General features: G+C 38.1%; 1 protein-coding gene across 5 annotated transcripts in view; it reads right to left on the bottom strand.

Annotated features, from left to right (window-relative positions):
- The window catches only part of ANKRD42 (ankyrin repeat domain 42), a 114,714-nt gene that overhangs the window by 59,363 nt on the left and 36,481 nt on the right, over positions 1-18,870 (bottom strand). For all 5 annotated transcript variants that reach the window (XR_009208772.1, XR_009208773.1, XR_009208774.1 and 2 more), the window contains exons 7-9: positions 18,012-18,137; positions 8,533-8,638; positions 4,096-4,271 (exon numbers count right to left, since the gene is read on the bottom strand). Coding sequence is in view for 2 of the 5 variants with exons in the window: in XM_058424509.1 (XP_058280492.1) it covers positions 4,096-4,271; positions 8,533-8,638; positions 18,012-18,137 (408 nt within the window). In the remaining 3 variants the exon portion in view is untranslated. The remainder of the gene's footprint in view (positions 1-4,095; positions 4,272-8,532; positions 8,639-18,011; positions 18,138-18,870) is intronic.

Below are 18,870 nucleotides of genomic sequence, written 5' to 3'. Positions count from 1 at the left end.
ACACCACTGCACTCTAGCCTTGACAACAGAGCAAGACTCCGTCTCAAAAAAAAAAAAGACTAGCAGTGTTTTAGGACTACTGGTGGATTACAGGACCACGTGCAATCTACTATGTAAAAGAAAATTAGAAAAACTGAAATATGCTTGATTTTAAAGTACCAGCCACAAATTTCATGATTGGTCACTTGTAGTACCTATGCAAGAGAATAGTAAGAGAAGGAAGTATATTGAGAGATATTTTGAATTATTCTCCAACTATCAGAACTATGAATTCTCCATCCTTTATGGCAGTGGTTCTCTATCTGGGGTAATTTTCTCCCCCAAGGGTCATTTGGCAACCTCTGAATAAGTTTTGCTTGTCACAGCTTGAGAGTGGGGAACAGGGAGGTGCTACTGGCATCTAGTAGGTGAAGGCTCAGGATGCTACTAAACATCTCACAGTGCACACAGAAAAGCCTGCCTCAACAAAATAATTATCTGGCCCAAAATGTCAAGAGTACAGAAGTTGAGAAACTCTGCTTTACAGGACCAGCTTAGCAAATCACAGCCTCTTGTTCCTAACACCAATGATTTATCTATCAACAGGTTAGAGCTGCAGGTTCTAAACTGCATACACCTGAATCAAATGAGATGCTTTTTAAAAATGTTATGTGCTGAGCCCCATTCCAGACCTACAAGTTCAAGAATATGTACTTAATAAAAGGTCCTCGGCAGGGTGCAGTGGCTCACGCCTATAACCCCAACACATTGGGAGGCCAAGGCGGGCGGATCACTTGAGGTTGGGAGTTCAAGACCAGTATGGCCAACATGGTGAAACCCCATCTCTACTAAAAATACAAAAATTAGCTGGATGTGGTGGCACATGCCTGTAATCCAGCTACTTGGGAGGCTGAGGCAGGAGTATCACTTGAGCCCAGGAGATGAAGGTTGCAGTGAGCCGAGGTTGTGCCACTGCACTCCAGCCTGGGTGACAGAGTGAGACTTTGTCTCGAAAAAAAAAAAAAAAAAGTCGGGCAGGCGCAGTGGCTCACGCCTGTAATCCCAGCACTTTGGGAGGCCAAGACGGGCAGATCACGAGGTCAGGAGATCGAAACCATCCTGGCTAACATGGTGAAACCTCGTCTCTACTAAAAATACAAAACAAAATTAGCCGGGCCTGGTGGCGGGTGCCTGTATTCCCAGCTACTCGGGAGGCTGAGGGAGGAGAATGGCGTGAACCCAGGAGGCAGAGCTTGCAGTGAGCCGAGATTGTGCCACTGCACTCCAGCCTGGGCAAGAGCGAGACTCCATCTCAAAATAAATAAATAAATAAACAAATAAATAAATAAATAAGTCTCCTCAGACAATTCTCAAGGGCAGACAGGTTTGGGAACCACCATAACCACTAGTAAGAAGGTAGAGGGGATTAAGATAAAAATGTCAGAAAAGACTGAAAGAGCAGTGAGTATTTAGCTTATATAATAATTTCACTAATATTTGAAAGTCTATGTTTTGTAAAGCCTGTTCTACGGGGTCCTCAGAGGTAAGAACTAAGATTTATTGGAATTAGCTCCAGGAAGAAAGATTTCAATTCAACAAAAGAGGAAATTTCCAATGAAAACATAAAAATCATGTATTTATGCAGTGTCTGTGATGTCGAGACACTACACTAAGTACGTTACACGTTTTAATCCTCACAGAGAAGAAATGCTTTTCAAAAGAACACATACACATGGACAACAAGCATATGAAAAAATTCTCAACATCAGTAATCATTAGAGAAATGCAAATCAAAACCACAGTGAAATGCCATCTCACATCAGTCAGAATGGCTATTATTAAAAAGTCAAAAAACAACAGACGGCTGCGGAGGTTGTGGAGAAAAGAACATTTATACACTGCTGGTAGGAGTGTAAATTAGTTCAACCATTGTGGAAAGCAGTTTGGCGATTTCTCAAAGAACTCAAAACAGAATTAACACATGACCCAGCAACCCCACTATTGGTATGTACCCAAAGGAATATATATCACACTATATTCATACTATATTCACACTATAGTCAAACTATAAAGACACATGCACACATGTTCATCGCAGCATTAGTCACATAGCAAAAACATGGAATCAACCTAAATGCCCATCAACAGAAGACTGGATAAAGAAAATGTGGTGTGGCTGGGCACAGTGGCTCATGCATGTAATCCCAGCACTTTGGGAGGCCAAGATGGGTGGATCACAAGGTCAGGAGTTCAAGACCAGCCTGACCAACATGGTGAAACCCATCTCTACTAAAAATTCAAACATTAGCTGGCTGTGGTGGCACATGCCTGTAGTCACCGCTACTCGGGAGGCTGAGGCAGGAGAACCGCTTGAACCCGGGAGGTGGAGGTTGCAGTAAGCCAAGATCATGCCACTGCACTCCAGCCTGGCAACAGAGTGAGACTCCATCTAAAAAAACAAAAAAACAAAAAAAAAAACAAAAAAAACTTACTACCATTCACTGAATTCTCCAGGCCAGAAATCTGTCATCCTTGATTACCCTCTTTTTCTAACACCTCATGGCCACATCTATCAGCAAATCCTACATCTTTCTCTCTTCTAAATACACCCAAATCTCACTTCTCATTATCCCCATCATCTCCACTCCAGTCCAAGCCATAAACAACTCCCTCCTGAACTATAGCCACAGCCCCCTAACTGATTTCCCTGCTTCCACTCTTGTCCTATAAAGGAAAACGGGCTTTCCACAACACCAGAAATCTGGAAGCAAAAACAGTCAAGGCAAACAAGATCTTGGCTTGGCTTTCACTCTATATTCCCAACAAAGTATGATCTTACTGATGCTGATTTTTTTCAAGAACCAGGATATATATATATATAAATATTGCTTAAAGGGAATACATAGAATATTAATGTAAGCTCTTCTTAAATGGTGATGAAAGCCTCTAGTATGAAAGGGCGGAAGCAAAACAATGGAGATGTCCAATATCACTGGTAGTTACAGGCCTACATCAAGAACTCTAGGAGCCCAGGAAATCTGTGCAGATATTCTACATCTGCTCTTGTACAATTCTAATTTAGTATCCTTGGCATCAGGATATAATTATATCAGGAACTTCATCCAACCTTATATTGTTAGGTGGAATATGTTCTCTTCCCACCTAATTCATACCCCATCTGAAATGCTATGCTCTTTTCCACCTCCCAGTCTATCACCCACCCAACAGGTACAGTGATACTGTTTTTAAATGTGAATCAGATCACATCATTCCCCACCCTGAATCCCAACAAAGGCTTTCTATTTAAAATAAAGTCTATATGCTGAGGTTTTGTAGTGAAAAAAGGGGAAAAATGAACAAATAAAAATGTAAATCTAAAATCCTTATTAGGCCCTACATGATCTGACTGGGTCCCTGCTTACCTTTCAAAGCAATCTGTCGCCACTTCCTTAGGGATTCTACCCAAGCCACACTGACCATTCTCAATGCTACATAATGGCCTTTACATGCACTGCTCCCTCTGCTGGCACGTTCTTCCAAGATCTTAATATGACTCATTCTCATCACTCAGGTCTCTGCTCAAACATCACCACCTCAGAGAGGCCTAATGACTTTCTTATCTACAGCACCACTCTACTCTATTTTCTTTATATATCTATTTTCTTATCAATTATTTATCACCCTCCCTCCTGACTACCACCGTTCGAATGAAGTTCATTTGTATTGTTCACCATTACTTCAATAACTACAACAGTGTCTGGCACATAGTAGACAATAAATATTTGTTGCTATTATTATCTATAACAATCATTTGCCAACTAACCATGGAAATCCTTGAGATGTCTCTTTCCCTGCTTCCTTGATCCACTGAAGAAAATACTTAAGTATTTTCTTATATAACTTTCCACCCCCTGAGGGACAGAGATTATATCTCATACTTTTTATATGTTTAACAACCCTAGTACAAAAGCTTGTATTAGTTCTGGTTCCTCCAAAAATATCAAATTATTTTACTTTGTAGGCAGTATTTGTCTTTAGAATAGTTTCCACATTTGTGGTAAAAAGTGGCTGTGGTATTTCTGAAAGGATAAATCACAACAGAGGCAGCATACTTACTTCTGGCATCTGTTTTATCCAAGTCAGTCAGACATAAATCATCCTTGGCATCAGTGCTTCCCTCAACACCATGTCTTATAAAATATTTCACATCATTTTCATCGATTTCATTTTCATCATCTATATCACATTTCTGTAGCTCCTCTAACAGCTTCACTGCTGCCAAATGGGCAAACCTGTAGAAAAGAATCAATAACTAACCAGATCCACAATCTTCTTCAAACTGAAACTGCAGCTTGCACTTGACTTAGGGAATTACACTCTGTACACCCTGCCATCAATCCACTCACCAGCCAAGGAGCCAAAATCTGAAGGTCAGTGACAATTTGACATATATTCAACTATGTAAGAAACTCAATTACTTGGCACTAAGGACAATTATTCATATTAAACACTGATTCCATTAATTTTTATTGGCAAAAATACACTGGAAATGGAGATCCAATATCAAAGGAATATGCAGTATGCTCTCAAGCAAAGCTGCTCAACTGAATAGAAGGCCCAGAAGCACCCTCCTTGATTACCTACAGTTATTGCCTTTTCTTGGCCTAATTTAGATTATAGAATTCATTTTCATTCCAGTTTTAGGGCTATTAATATAGCTCTAGCCCCCTCTATTTTCACCCTTCCTCAAGCCAAAGCATTTGGTACGGCTTTGAAATTTAATGAAAAAATAATGACCTTTCCATTCATGTTTTCTAATTCTCCTTAATCTTTCCTGCATCTCTATGAAGGTTCCAGTAATGTACTCTTGGTTTTGGAGTTGTTGTTGTGATTGTATGCAATCTGCATATTTTTCCACAGTTTTGCTAACTGGAATTTTTAATATTTTTTTTACAACTTGAAGAATTACTTGCTAAACATAAAAACCTTAAATCCTATTTTCTCATACTTACATAACCAAACACACACATTACCTCCTACCAGATACTGCAAATCACTAAAGACATAGTAATAAACATATGCAGGAAGTTGTAAGGTTTATAGAATTCATTATCTCTACTACTAGGTTGTAATTTAACAGGTTTCATTTACTGAGTGCTTACTTTATGCTAGATTCAAAGTTATCTCTAAAATAACACTACACCCACACCAAGCATTTTGGTGCATGAGAAAAAAATGTGGACCAGAAATTACAGAAAACTTCAGATACACCCATAGTATTCAATCACCTATTTGATGCTGATACAAAAATATACAAATAGATCAATGGATAAAATAGTTCAGAATTAAGCCCACACATACATCAAGAACTGATCTGACAAAGGCAAAAAGGCAGTGGAGAAAGGATAGTCTTTTAAACAAATAGCCTAGAACTGGATATCCATACGCAAAAAAAGAACTTGGACTCATATCATATACAAAAATTAACTCAAAATGATCACAGACCTCAATATAAAAGCTAACACTAACTTCTAAAAGAAAACATAAAAGAAAATTTTTATGACTTTGTGTTAATCAGACTTCTTTAGATATGATGCCAAAATCATAATCCATAAGAGGATAAATTAGTAAGAAATTTTGCTCTTCAAAGACCTTAAGAGAATGAAAAAACAAGATACAACTGGTAAAAAAGGGAAATCTTTGCAAAGTATATATCTGAGAAAGAACTAGTATCCAGAATATACAAAGAACCTTTAAAACTCAACATCAAGAAAACAATTCAATTTTTAAAGTGTGCAAAAGATCTGAATAATCACTTCATCAAAGAAAATATACAGATGCCAAGTATGTATATTTAAAAGATGCTCAAAATCATTTTTCATTAGAAAATGCAAATTAAAACCACAATGAGCTACCACTACATACCTATTTCATTACTAGAATTAAAAAAAGACCCTGACAATACCAAATGATGGTGAGAATGTGGAACAACAGAAATTGACATCCATTGCTGACAGAAATGCAAACTTTTTTGTGAGGGTCTAGCTCAGTCGCCCAGGTTGGAGTGCTGTGGTGCCATCTAGGCTCACCACAACCTCCAACTACCTGCTTCAAGCAATTCTCCTGCCTCAGCCTCCTGAGTAGTAGCTGGGACTACAGGTGCACACCACCACACCCAGCTAATTTTTTGAATTACTTATTTATTTATTTATTTATTTTTTTGAGACAGAGTTTCACTCTTGTTGCCCAGGCTGGAGTGCAATGGTACAATCTCGGCTCACGGCAACCTCCACCTCCCAGGTTCAAGCAATTCTCCTGCCTCAACCTCCTGAGTAGCTGGGATTACAGACAAGCGCCACCACGCTTGGCTAATTTTGTATTTTTAGTAGACACGGGGTTTCTCCATGTTGGTCAGGCTGATCTCGAACTCCTGACCTCAGGTGATCCGCCTACCTCGGCCTCCCAAAGTGCTGGGATTACAGGCGTGAGCCACCACGTCCGGCCTAAATTTTTCTTTTTCAGTAGAGACAGGGTTTCACCATGTTGGCCAGACTGGTCTTGAACTCTTCACCTCAAGTGATCCACAGCCTTGGCCTCCCAAGGTGCTGGGATTACAGATGTCAGCCACTGCACCCAGCCCCAAGAAATGCAAATCTGTATGGCCACTTTGGAAGGCACTTCGGCAGTTTCTTATAAAGTTAAACACACACTTGGCATATGGCCCAACAATCCTACTCATAGACTTACCAAAGAATTGAAAACATGTTAACACAAAAAACCTGTACAGTAATATTTACAGCAGCTTTATTCACAACCACCAAAAAATGATACAATAAAGATGCCCTTCAACCTGTGAGTGGATAATCGAATTACGGAATGCTATAGAATTCTACTCAGCTGTTAGAAGGAAATGAACTACAATCAAGATGTCCTTCAACCTGTGACTGGATAACTGAATTATGGAATACTACGGAATTCTACTACTCAGCTGTAAGAAGGAAATGAACTGCTAATACACATAGATAAATCTCAAAATAATTATGTTGAGTGAAAGAAGCCAGACATAAATATATATCGTATGATTCCATTTATATAAAACTCTAGAAAGTGCAAACTAATCTACAGTGACAGGAAGCAGATCAGCATTTACTTGGGCACACTGGAGAGCAGTCAAAGGGAGAGAGGTTATAAAGTGGCAGGAGACTTTGAGGGTGATGAATATGTTCACCATCTTAATTGTGGCAATGGTTTCACAGGACATGCATATATCAAAACTCATCAGTTGTACTATACAAATATATGCATTTTATTGCATGTCAATTATACCTTGATAAAGCCGTTTTAAACCAATAAAATCGACTTGAGCTGATAATGATCCCAGGTACATGGTACAACAAAACCACACTCCAAGGCAACAAAGAAATTCCATAAACAAAATTTTAGGGAACATGAGCTCACAAACAAAAGTCGCGTGGCAACTTAGCAAATGATTGGACCAGAGCATACTATCAAGCCTCATCTGCCATTGTTGCCACATACTCCTAGTTTAGATTCCAGCCTTCTAATCCACATGCAGTTCTTCAAACATGTAAGGTGTTATCTTACAACTCCTCCTTACATTTACACTTATGCTTACAAGTGTCAACATACATGTTGCTTCCTCAAAAAAAAAAAAAGTTTTTTTCTTTGACATCTATCTAAATTCTGTCCCCATGCAGTTTCCTTCATAACTTTTACCATCCTCTGTATTAAAGTTTCTCCCTTACAACTTTCAGACAGAAAGACTCTTTTCTATATTCTTAGTGTACCTTACACATACCATGTAATACAGTATAATGATTAGAATTAATAAGAATTTTATTTGCATATTTGTCTCTCCACAATACTGTAAACTCCTTGAGGGTGGTGACTGCGTTTTCTCCCCTTTGTATTTCCACCACTAATCACAGAACTTGGAACATGGTTAAGTATATGGGAAGCTGAATGAAAGAACAACCAAATGAACAAACAGATGGAGTAAATATTTCTTGAGAACCTAACCTGAATGAGCTGGCTAGGTTTAAAAATACATGCTATATTTAATTCGGATGTAAATTGCAAAATATGTTTCAAAATCCATGTCACTTATTTTTCTATTATTAATGTTGACTATTTATTTTTATCACACAGCATTTCTTAACAGGGAATGCTACAGGCATTTGGATGGGACAAATCGTGCATTACTGTTCTGAGCACTGCTGAACATTTAGCATTCCTACACCTGACCTCCGGCTGGTGAAGGTCTCTGGTCCTTGTGACAACCTTCCCCCACATTTCCAAAGACCCCTCCCATGAGGAAAGGGGAAAACATCACCTCCCAGTTGAGAATTACTGCTTGAAAAGGAAAAGCTGATATAATGGCAGCTGTAAATTCAGCTTGAAAATAGTCATTCCCTCCATATTTGATTGAGTCCTCTAAAATTCCATTAAATCTTCAGAGATTTTTGAGTCCAAAAAAGTATATGCAAAACTTTAAAGACAAAAGAAAGGAGTAAAGAAGACAGAGATTTATACCTCTTTGCCACATCACTGGGTCTCTCCCCTGCTTTGTTGGTAATACTACTGTCTGCTCCCATTTTAATTAACCACTGCAAACACTCTATGTGGCCTTGTCCAGCAGCTGTTCAAAAAAAGGAAAAAGAACAGGAATTACACACAAAAAAGTTAGTTATTAGTAACAATTTTCTAAAATTTTGGACAGTACCATTATAGAGTACTTACTTAAGCATTGATCCTTGCAGTAACTGGCAAAAGTACGTTGGGCAAATATTATTTTCTCTATTTCACTTACTGATTCATTAGACAAATATTTAATCAACTGTGCTCAGGCCCCATACAGATAATTTTACATATGGATATAAAAGCTGAAACTCAAAAAGGTTATTTATTTATTTAAAATCACACAGCTAGTAAAAAGTAGTTTGAAACTAGAATCCAGGCTTTTCTAATACTATCCAGTGCTTATCTCCTGCTATAAATAGCTCCTAACCAATCTTGTATTTCACAAGAATGTGAGCACATTCTAACCATAAGGACCCACACAGACTTCAAAAAGTCTTGCTTCAGCATATGTTTATATGATAGATGTATGATATATATGTATTCTTCTGATTCTTACAACTCAAAATTTATAGGCCTGTAATGCCACACTTGATTACCTAAACTGTTTACCACCTTTGTCCAAATCTTCACCTCATAACATATGCTGTCTTTATTTTCACCTTCACAACTCTGCTTATGTGTCTTCCCACCTAAAGCCAATCACTCAACAATGTGCTCATTTAACCTGTAACTATTCTTCTTCATCCATCTTGAAACTCAAGGAAGCTGAAGAAAACAAACTGAATAGACTTAAAAGAAAGACTTGAGTTTAGGTCTATTAAACAATAAGATGTGAGGACAGGGCTATAATCTTCATATCCCCAGAAGATAGCAAGTGGCTGCAACTTATAGACCCTCAATCAATGTCTAAAGAGTTGATGAGTGAATGAATACATTTAAAAAATGAAATCTTAGCTCTGCTCTTACTAGCTATATATCTAACCTCAGTCAAGCCACCTGACTTCTCTAAACATCAATTTCCTCATCTTTTACATAGAGGATTATTTTATAAGCAAAGCACACTGCTGCTTTATAAAACTGCAATAAGGATTAAATGTGATAAGAGCTTTTCACTCTATTAAGTAGTATATATACATCAGGTATTATTACCAAATCCCTACGAATAGTTCCTCAATAATTTGATCCTTAGCAACTTCTTCCATCCCTCAATTCCTATTCCCAAATTCCTATGACATGTATTTTAACAACCTAATTATTTTTGGCCATTAATTGCATCCTATCTTAAAAGAAATCTCTAGTTCTTTTATGGTATAATTATGTAACTCTTTAACAGTGAGGTCCAGATCTCATTCTGGCTCACAGTACGGGCACATGGTTGGTGCTGAATATGTATACATGACCTTGCAAAATGAATCAAAGAGCAGGAACTTTGGGTATTAATTTGGTGCTTTAAAAAGCGAACCCACCTCCATTACTGGCAATAGAGAGGACACAGAGCAGTATCAAGGGACTAAACAACCCTATCACTACAGTCCTACAGCCCAGCTGGCAAGTCTCTAAGAACTCTTGTTCTGTTGTCCTCTGCCTCAGAGCCATCTGCCAAATTACAAGCTGGCTTCTGCAGAGTCTGGGGCTTCTCTCTTTCCCACAGAGTCTGGGGCTTCTCTCTCTCCTATAGCCTATCCAGAACCCACTAACACAGAAACTTCAGGATTTCTCAGACCTCTATTAATAACCCCACTTTAGACAAAAATGGCAACATAGTGATCTTTTCTGTCATCAAGAGTCACAAAATCATATTTATGAGCATGGATAATGCTGAATTTTACAAGACAGAATGAATTTAGCCCAACATTTCATTTTATCACATGAGAAATGTTTAAAAACAGGAGAGAGAGAGGTTAAGTAATGTATCTACAATGAAATGCAATAAAAGAATTTTACCCAAGATTTTTATTGAATATTGATTAGGATATATGACTAATTTGACCAATGTTTTAAAAGGAACAAGATAAAATTATATAGTTGTTAGAAATTTTTAAGAAATGACTTGAAATAATTAAGATTTAAGACCAAGTTTAAAAAGGGGAAGTCATAGATCTAAACAATTATTAAATAACTAAAAAGAATGCCTCAATAATAAATACCACAGCTTATCTACTAAATGAAATTAAAACTAAAGGAAAAAGCAGTGTGATAAAATGTGAGAAACATGAATTAAATTATAAACAGATGTCAACTTTTATATGACCAATTTTAGTGCAGTATAAACATATAGATGGTACCCAGGAAATGGCTAATGTCTTAATGTACTTCTGAATGGCTGGAGGATCAATGAAAAAATTAAGAAGGAAGTTGAAAAATTTCTTGAAACACATGATAATGGAAACACAACATACAAAAACCTATGAGATACAGCAAAAGCAGTACTAAGAGGCAATATTATAGTTACAAGTGCCTACATCAAAAAAGAGAAAAAACTTCACATAAAAAATCTAATGAGGCTGGGCACTGTGGCTCATGCCTGTAATCCCAGCACTTTGGAAGGCCAAAGCAGGTGGATCACCTGAGGTCAGGAGTTCAAGAACAGCCTGGCCAACACGGTGAAACCCCGTCTCTACTAAAAATATAAAAATCAGTCAGGCATGATGACACATGCCTGTAATCCAAGCCACTTGGGAGGCTGAGTCAGGAGAATTGCTTGAACCCAGATGGTGGAGGTTGCAATGAGCCAAGATGGCACCACTGCACTCCAGCATGGGTGACACAGTGAGACTCCATCTCAAAAACAAAACAAAACAAAATCTAATGATGCATCTTAACAAGAAAACCAAGATCAAGCCAAATACAAAATTAGTAAAAGAAAAGAAACACTAAAGATCAGAGCAGAAATAAACGAAATTAAAATGAAGAAAATACAAAAGATCAATGAAACAAACAGCTGAGCTTTTTTTGAAAAGTTAAACAAAACAGACAAATCTTTATCCAGACTAAGAAAAAAAGAGAGAAGATCCAAATAAATAAAATCAGAAATGAAAATGAGACATTACAACTGATACTGCAGAAATTCAATGGATCATTAGTGGCTACTATGAGTAACGATATACCAATAAATTGGAAAATCTAGAAGAAATAAATTCCTAGACACATACAACCTACCAAGATTGAACCAGGAAGAAACCCAAAGCTTGAACAGACCAATAATGAGTAATGATATCAAAGCCATAATAAAAAATCTCCCAGTAAAAAAAAAAAAAAAAAAGCCCCAGACCCGATGGCTTCACTGCTGAATTCTATCAAACATTTAAAGAAGAACTAATACCAATCCTACTCAAACTATTCTGAAAAACAGAAGGAAGGGAATACTTCCAAATCCATTCTACAAGGCCAATATTACCCTGACTCCAAAACCAGACAAAGACACATCAAAAAATAAAACTACAAGCCAGTATCTCTGATGAATATTCATGCAAAAATCAACAAAATACTAGCAAACCAAATTCAACAATACATTAGAAAGATCATTTCATCATAACTACGTGGGATTTACCCCTGTGATACACCGATGATTCAACATATGCAAATCAATCAATATGATACATATCAATAGAATGAAGGATAGAAACCATATGATCATTTCAACTGATGCTGATAAAAGCACCTGACAAAATTCAACATCTCTTCTTAATAAAAACCCTCAAAAACTGGGTATAGAAGGGACAAACTCAACATAATAAACGTCATATATGACAGACCCACAGCTAGTATAATACTGAATATGAAAGCCTTTCCTTTCAGACCTGGAACACAAGGATGCCCACTTTCATCTCTATTATTCAACAGAGAACTGGAAGTCCCAGCTAGAGCAATCAGACAAGAGAAAGAAACAAAGGGCATCCAAATTGGAATGGAAGAAGTCAAATTATCCTTGTTTACAAATGATATAATCTTATATTTGGAAAAACCTAAAGACCCCACACAAAAAACCTATTCGAATTGATAAGCAAATTCAGTAAAGTTGCAGAACACGAAATCAACATACAAAAATCAGTAGCATTTCTATATGCCAACAGTGAACAATTCAAAAAAGAAATCAAAAAAGTAACCCCATTTATAATAGCCACAAATAAAATTAAATACCTAGGAATTAACCAAAGAAGTAAAGGATTTATATAGAGAAAACCATAAAACACTGATGAAAGAAACTGAAGAGGACATCAAAAAATGGAAAGATATTCCATGTTCATAGACTGGAAGACTCAATATTGTTAAAATGTCCATACTACTCAAAACAATCTACAGATTCATTGTAATCCCTATCTAAATACCAATGACATGCTGCACGGAAATAGAAAAAAAAAAAAAAGCTAAAATTTATATGGAAACACAAAAGACCCAGAATAGCCAAAGTTATCTTAAGCAAAAAGAACAAAACTGAAGGAATCACATTACCTGATTTCAAATTATACTATAGGGCTATAGTAACCAAATAGCATGATACTGGCATAAAAACAGACACATAGACCAACAGCTGGAATTACAGGCACACACCATCATGCCTGACTAATAGACCAGAAACAAATCTACACACCTACAGTGAACTCATTTTTGACAAAGATGCCAAGAACATACACTGGGAAAAAGACAGTCTCTTCAATAAATGGTGCTGGAAAAAACTGGATATCCATATGCACAAGAAAAAAACTAGACCCCTATCTCTCACCATATACAAAAATCAAGTCAAAATGGAATAAAGACTTAAAGCTAGGACCTCAAACTATGAAACTACTAAAAGAAAACATTGGGGAAACTCTCCAGGACATTGGTCTGGGCAAAAATGTTTTGAGCAACACCCTACAAGCACAGGCAACCAAAGCAAACATGGACAAATGGGATCACATCAAGTTAAAAAGCTTCTGCACAGCAAAGGAAACAATCAACAAAGTGAAGAGACAACCCACAGAATGAGAGAAAATATTTGCAAACTACCCATCTGACAAAGGATTAATAACCAAAATACATAAGAAACTCAAACAACTCTATAGGAAAAACTCTAATAATCTGATTTTTAAATGGGCAAAAGATCTGAACAGACATTTCTCAAAAGAAGACATATAAATGGCAAACAGACATATGAAAAGGTACTCAACATCATGGATCATCAAATAAATGCAAATCAAAACTACAAATAAGATATCATCTCCCCCCAGTTAAAATGACTTATATCCAAAAGTCAGGCAATAACAAATGCTGGTGAGGATGTGAGAAAAGGGAACCCTCGTACACTGTTGGTGAGAATGTAAATTTGTACAACCACTATGAAGAACAGTTTGGAGGTTCCTCAAAACACTAAAAGTAGAGCTACCACACAATCCAGCTATCCCACTGCTGGGTATATGCCCAAAAGAAAGGAAATCAGTATATCAAAGAGACATCTTCACTCCTATGTTTGTTCCAGCACTGTTCACAATAGCTAAGATTTGGAAGCAATCTAAGTGTCCACCAACAGATAAATGGATAAAGAAAATGTGGTACATATACACAATGCAGTACTAATCCGCCATAAAAAAGAATAAGATCAGCTGGGCACAGTGTTTCACACCTGTAATACCAGCACTTTGGGAGGCCGAGGTGGGCGGATCACGAGGTCAGGAAAACAAGACCATCCTGGCTAACACAGTGAAACCCCGTCTCTACTAAAAATACAAAAAATTAGCCGGGCATAGTGGCACACACCTGTAGTCCCAGCTACTGGGGAGGCTGAGGGAGGAGAATCGCTTGAACCCAGGAGACAGAGGTTGCAGTGAGCAGAGATCACACCACTGCACTCCAGCCTGGGTGACCGAGTGAGACTCCATCTCAAAAAAAAAAAAAAAAAAAAAAAGAATAAAATCTTGTCATTTGCAACAACATGGATAGAACTGGAGATCATCATGTTAGGTGAAATAAGCCAGGCACACAAAGACAAACTTTGCATGTTCTCATCTATTTGTGGGATCTAAAAATCAAAACAATTGATCTCATGGACACAAAGAGTAGAAGGATGGTTACCAGAGGCTGGGAAAGGTAGTAGGGGAGTCAGAGGGAGGTAGGGATAGTTAAAGGGTACCAAAAAATAGAAAGCATGGGACTGGACGCAGTGCCTCATGCCTGTAATCCTAGCACTTTGGAAGACCAAGGTGGGCGGATCACTTGAGTCAGGAGTTCGAGGTCAGCCTGGGCAACATGGCAAAACCCTGTCTCTACAAACAATACAAAAAATTAGCCAGGCATAGTAGCATATGCCTGTAGTCCCAGCTACTCAGGAGGCTGAAGTGAGAGGATCCCCTGAGCCCAGGAGGTCAAGGCTGCAGTGAGTCGTGATAGCCCCATTGCACTCAAGCCTGGGCAACAGAGTGAGACTATTTGATAGCACAACAGGGCGACTATAGTCAATAATAACTTAATTGTACATTTTTAAATAACTAAAAGAAGGTAACTGGATTGTTTATAACACAAAGGATAAATGCTTGAGAGGATGGATACCCCATTCTCCATGATGTGAATATTTCACATTCCCTGTCTGTATCAAAACATCTCACACACCCCATAAATATATACACCTACTATGTACCCATAAAAATTAAAAAGAAAAAAGAAAAGGTAAATGTCCCCCAACAATGCTCTTTTCCAGCTCTAGCGACTTATAATCCCCCTCCACCACACCATCTGATCCACTCCTAGCCCTAGGAGTCCTTGATAGATGGACTCATGAAGAGAGAGTAAAGAGCAAACTCTTTTGGCTCCTTATTACTTTCACCTTCCCACCTTCCAACATCTATATTAAAAACACCTTGTTGATGTAGAACAGTCTCTTTAGAACCTGCTTCCAGATCCCTCATTTCTCTCAGTTCAAGTGTGAAGAAATGACTAGGACAGGCTGAAAACTAGCCATCAATGAAACTTACTTTACTGTCCCCACATAGATGTACTATGAGCACCATGAGTGAGCCTATCTTTTGCTACTGTGTCTAAATGACACCCCCACACACACACATTAGCAATAAAAAACATATGTAGGATATGAAATGGGGGCTATAAAATGGATGTGTTATAGGAGGAATTGTGTTCCCCTCAAAATTCATTATGTTGAAGTCCTAACCTCCAGTACCTCAGAGTCCAACTGTATTTGGAGATAAGGCCTTTAAAGTGGTAACTAAGGAAAAATAAGGTGATGTGGGTGGGCCCTAATCCAATTTGACTAATTTACTTACAAGAGGAGGAGATGAGGACACAAACATGGTCATGCACAGAGGAAAGACTATGTGAGGGTATAGCAAGAAGGCAGCAGGTCATCTATAAGCCAAAGAGAGAAGCCTCAAAAAAAAAACCAAACCTGCTGCTACCTTCACCTCAGACTTCTAGCCTCCGGAACTCTGAGAAAATAAATTTATGTTGCTTAAGCCATCCAGTCTGCAGCATTTTGTTGTATCAGCCCTAGTAAACTCATACAGCAGCTTTGCTCCAAGAAACCACATTTAAAAAAAAAAGAAAAAAAAAAAACTTTAGATAACACGTTAAGCCTCCTCCCCATTCACATATCTCACAGTAGAGAGTTTAACTCCTGGATGGCCAGCAGAAATGGATGGAGTGAGATACTCCAAATCTAGGGCACAGAGCTCACCAATCTGTGGACCTCTCTCTCTGTAGGAGAAAACATCCTTTGCATCCCATCTCTTCTCACTTCCCTCGCTTATAAAACTATTGGTACACATAGCATTTAGATTCTATACTTTGAGATACATTATGGATTAAACAAAGTAAGCTAAAAACCTAACCAATGGGAACATAATATATGATCTGAGGACTGCCAGAAGTACTTGTGAAATAAAGTCCAATTCAAACACATGATTATATTAATAAGCCTACTATCATTTTACTCTAAGAGTTTAGTAAGAATCACCTGCCATCAGGCCAGGCATGGTGGCTCACGCCTGTAATCCTGCACTTTGGGAGGCCAAGGCAAGTGGATCATTTGAGGCCAGGAGTTCAAGATCAGCCTGGCCAACATGGTGAAACCCCATCTCTATTAAAAAGACAAAAAATTAGCCCGGTGTGGTGGCACATGCCTATAATCCCAGCTACTCGGGAGACTGAGCTTGGGAGGATGACTTGAGCCCAGGGGGTCTCCACCTGCACTCCAACCCGGGTGACAGAACCAGACCCGGTCTAAAAAAAAAAAAGAAAGAGAGAGAGAGAGAGGGATGATTTCCATTTTAGTATGAATTAATAGGTCATTTTTAAAATGTTATCCTAAAAACACAGGAAAAAATGCTCATCATCACTGGCCATCAGAGAAATGCAAATCAAAACCACAATGAGATACCATCTCACACCAGTTAGAATGGCCATCATTAAAAAGTCAGGAAACAACAGGTGCTGGAGAGGATGTGGAGAAATAGGAACACTTTTACACTGTTGGTGGGACTGTAAACTAGTTCAACCATTGTGGAAGTCAGTGTGGGGATTCCTCAGGGATCTAGAACCAGAAATACCATTTGACCCAGCCATCCCATTACTGGGTATATACCCAAAGGACTATAAATCATGCTGCTATAAAGACACATGCACACGTATGCTTATTGTGGCATTATTCACAATAGCAAAGACTTGGAACCAACCCAAATGTCCAACAATGATAGACTGGATTAAGGAAATGTGGCACATATACACCATGGAATACTATGCAGCCATAAAAAATGATGAGTTCATGTCCTTTGTAGGGACATGGATGAAACTGGAAAACATCGTTCTCAGTAAACTATCGCAAGGACAAAAAACCAAACACCGCATGTTCTCACTCACAGGTGGGAATTGAACAATGAGAACTCATGGACACAGGAAGGGGAACATCACACTCCGGGGACTGTTGTGGGATGGGGGGAGCAGGGAGGGACAGCATTAGGAGATATACCTAATGCTAAATGACGAGTTAATGGGTGCAGCAAACCAACATGGCACATGGATACATATGTAACAAACCTGCACATTGTGCACATGTACCCTAAAACCTAAAGTATAATAATAAAATTTAAAAAAAAGAAAATCTTTAAAAATAAAATAAAAGAATATTTTCATTAAAAAAAAATGTTATCCTAAGAAACTTCTCTAGCAGTACATTTCACATCTTAACTAACATGACAATGTCACTATAGAAATTTTATTGGAATTACCCTTGAATAAGATAATGCATGACTATCTGGCATCATAAAAGAAACATTACACTTGATTTGAAAATTAGGCATTCTATATACCACACAAGATAGACTGATATCTGCTAGGGTATCAGAAAAAAGTTTCATGTTTCATGTGTTTCTGATTGATAATTACTTTAAAAGATTAATAACTCAGCAGCTATTGTATCCGAACTGAAAGGAGGAATCATAACTCACCTTTATGCATAAGAGTTGATCCATTATCAGCACGCTCATTAATATTGATTACTCCATCTTCTACTAATTTCTTAAGCATCCCCAAATCACCCTTAAAGGCAGCCACATGACCTGGAAATGCTAAAGCTATGAATAAAAAAATTCAGCATTTCAATAAACACAAGAGTTTATTCTTTTCCCTGTCTTAAGCTGTCATATATTTCAGCCTTCAAATATAAGGCTGTCGTAATGGGATGAGTTCAGTTGACGACTAGCAGTAAAAAGAGAATTATAAAATGAGATTATTACTAATCATTCTACTCCTTTTCCCCTCAGGACTTCAAACATGCCAGAAGTATTGTACCAGGACAATTTTTAGCCATACTCTCTTTCTCTCTCATACCACCACAAAACACAGGGGATGGTCATTTAAAACCCTTTGGATAAAGACACACTTGGAAGCCGGGCGTGGTGGCTCACGCCTGTAATCCCAGCAATTTGGGAGGCTGAGGTGGGTGAATCATTTGAGGTCAGGAGTTCAAGACCAGCCTGGCCAACATGGTGAAACCCTGTCTCTACTAAAAATACAAAACTTAGCCGGGTGTGGTGGCTCACGCCTGTAATCACAGCTACTCAGGAGGCTGAGGCAGGAGAATCACTTGAACCTGGGAGGTGGAGGTTGCAGTGAGCCGAGAGTGAGATTCCATCTCAAAAAAATAAATAAATACAGACACACTTGTTCTCATGGCCTGCAGTTGCACAGACCTCTCCTTCTCTGCTTGCAAGATAGTGAAAACAGCAAAATAGACTAGAAGCAGATAAGAAGTGTGTATGTGCACACACATATAGAGTCATCCCTTGGAATCCTAAGGGTTCCAGG

The sequence above is a fragment of the Hylobates moloch genome, unplaced genomic scaffold, assembly GCF_009828535.3.
Source record: "Hylobates moloch isolate HMO894 unplaced genomic scaffold, HMol_V3 SCAFFOLD_11, whole genome shotgun sequence".
NCBI classification, from domain to species: Eukaryota; Metazoa; Chordata; class Mammalia; order Primates; family Hylobatidae; genus Hylobates; species Hylobates moloch.
This window is presented reverse-complemented; position numbering and strand designations above follow the sequence as displayed.